Here is a 2,029-nt window from a genome sequence, read left to right as displayed (position 1 = left end):
AAGTAGTGAACAAAAACATCTGCCAGCCAGGTCCTCTGTTCCCTCAGCTCCTGCATGGACTGTAACCATTTATGAGCCACAGAGCAACATCTGGCATTTTAAAAAAGGCACGTGAAAATGACATTTTCCAAAGAGTCAGATCCAGCTCTCAACAAAACCCATACAAGTCTATTCCCTAAGAAGTACTAGAATAATTTCTTTAAGATCCTGAGTCCACTGACATCTGCAAGAACTGTGTCATGATCATGTTGTAATCCCCTTGTCAAGTATGCCTTCAAAATCCAAATGTGTTATACATGTCCCAGTGAACTCAATACCGGTAAGGAATGGAGATAAAACCTGTACCTTTCACGCCACTGATGATTGCTTAGTCTTTGAAATCTCCCCCAAGCTCATCTAGCTCCTAGAAGACTTCCAGAAGAGCCCACAGGGTCAGCACATCGACACCATGAAACAGAGGAAAACAAAATCCTGCCAGGAAGAAGGAAGAGACAAACCACTTCCAGGCTCCCTAACATCGGCCAGCTGTTGAGGGCACACTGGCACCCCTCAGTCCCTCCCAAAGCAAGGTGATACTATTACCAGGACACACTCAGAGCACCACAGAGTTTTCTGCAGACAGCTCCAGAGTTTTGACTCAGCTCCTGCTCCCAGCTGACCTCCTGCCAGTGTGTCTATGGGCTCGTGTACGACAGACAGCAGGAAAACGAAAGGGAGAGGAGGGGAGGAAGTAAGATTAAAATGGATTATTTTTTTCCCCCCAAAATGAAAAATTGAATTCTTTAACCTTTAAACATGCTTGTTTACTTACAGAAAGAGTATTTCAGGCACAAAAGGTTTGAGTATCAGTCACATACCAGGTTAAATTGTAATAGTATCAGGATTGTCCCATGCAGTGCAGTCAGCTATATTATCCCCTATCAAGACGTTGGAGCTGTAGTTTTTGTATAAATACGTACATATATATAAAGTATGCATTGTTCACACTATGGTCTCCTGGTCTGAGGCGACTCCGGTAGGGTTTATGTAACAACAGTATCTGTCATAAGGGCTGTTCTCCTTGTAGGAGCAGACGATGATGCTGTCCTTAGGAGCAACAAAAATGTTGTCTTCAACGTCTGGGCAAGCATCGCTGTTCCTGGTGGGAGAAGAGCTCTTCTTCTCCAAGGCACTGTATGTGGAGCCGTCTCCCACAAACACGTTCCCTGGCATCTCCGGGTAGCAGGTCTCCAGGTATCTCAGCATCTCCTCCTGGTCCACCTTCCTGATGAGGCTCTTGCACTCTCCCGCCGTGGTGGTGGTGGTGGTGGTGGTGCAGATGGACACCGAGTCCTCACCGCGTGGTGCCCTGCGGTCCTTGTGGTACGCCTTCTTGGCCAGGTCGTCGCAGCTCCCCTTGCCGGACTCCAGGTCCGAGGGCGTCCTCAGCAGCTCCATGACATCGCGGTCCCTGCCTTGCTTGCAGCACGGACACTTGTTCTTGGGCCATTTGGTGCAGCCGTCGGTCTTCCTGGTGAGCGCGATGGCAGCGATGCCCGGCAGGCAGATGGCCGGCCCGATGGCCAGCAGCGGGATGTCCCCCAGCGTCTCCCCCTTGATACCGGACACGGTGAACATGAAGCCGAACACCAGGAAGACGCTGACCAGAGCCACCACCAGCCCCGTCCGGGGGTTGATGTCGTCGGGTCTCATGGTCCTCGCCATCCTCGCTGCCGTGCGTGGGGACCCCAGAGGATCCCCGACGGCTGGGACGGCTTTCGCACGGCTTCTCCTCGGCGGCACGGGGGCCGGGAGCCTCCTGCCTCCCTCCTCCTGCCTCCTGCCTTCCTCCTTCTGCCTCCCCGAGCCGCTCTGCGCCGCGCTGCGCCGGCCGCCGGGCTAAGGAGGGAGCGCCCCCCCCGTCCCCCCCTCTCCGAAGCCCGGCGCCCTCCCACGCGTGACGGCGGGCACAGGTGGGCTCGGCCGTGCGAGCCCGAGCCGCGGGAGGGGGCTCGGAGCCTGCAAAAGGGCGAGGGGTGGGCGCCGGGAG

The 2,029-nt window shown here is 54.8% G+C and overlaps 1 protein-coding gene across 1 annotated transcript; it reads right to left on the bottom strand.

The window, feature by feature from the left end:
• Positions 1 to 981: 981 nt before the first annotated feature.
• On the bottom strand, positions 982 to 1,704 carry TMEM215 (transmembrane protein 215). The gene has a single exon (XM_035564579.1). It carries the CDS (start codon positions 1,702 to 1,704, stop codon positions 982 to 984), a length of 723 nt encoding a protein of 240 aa, XP_035420472.1.
• Between the last annotated feature and the right edge of the window lie 325 nt (positions 1,705 to 2,029).

The sequence above is a fragment of the Cygnus atratus genome, chromosome Z (assembly GCF_013377495.2).
Source record: "Cygnus atratus isolate AKBS03 ecotype Queensland, Australia chromosome Z, CAtr_DNAZoo_HiC_assembly, whole genome shotgun sequence".
Taxonomy (NCBI): Eukaryota; Metazoa; Chordata; class Aves; order Anseriformes; family Anatidae; genus Cygnus; species Cygnus atratus.
Note: the sequence above shows the minus strand (reverse complement) of the source record. Positions and strands in the feature narration are given on the sequence as shown.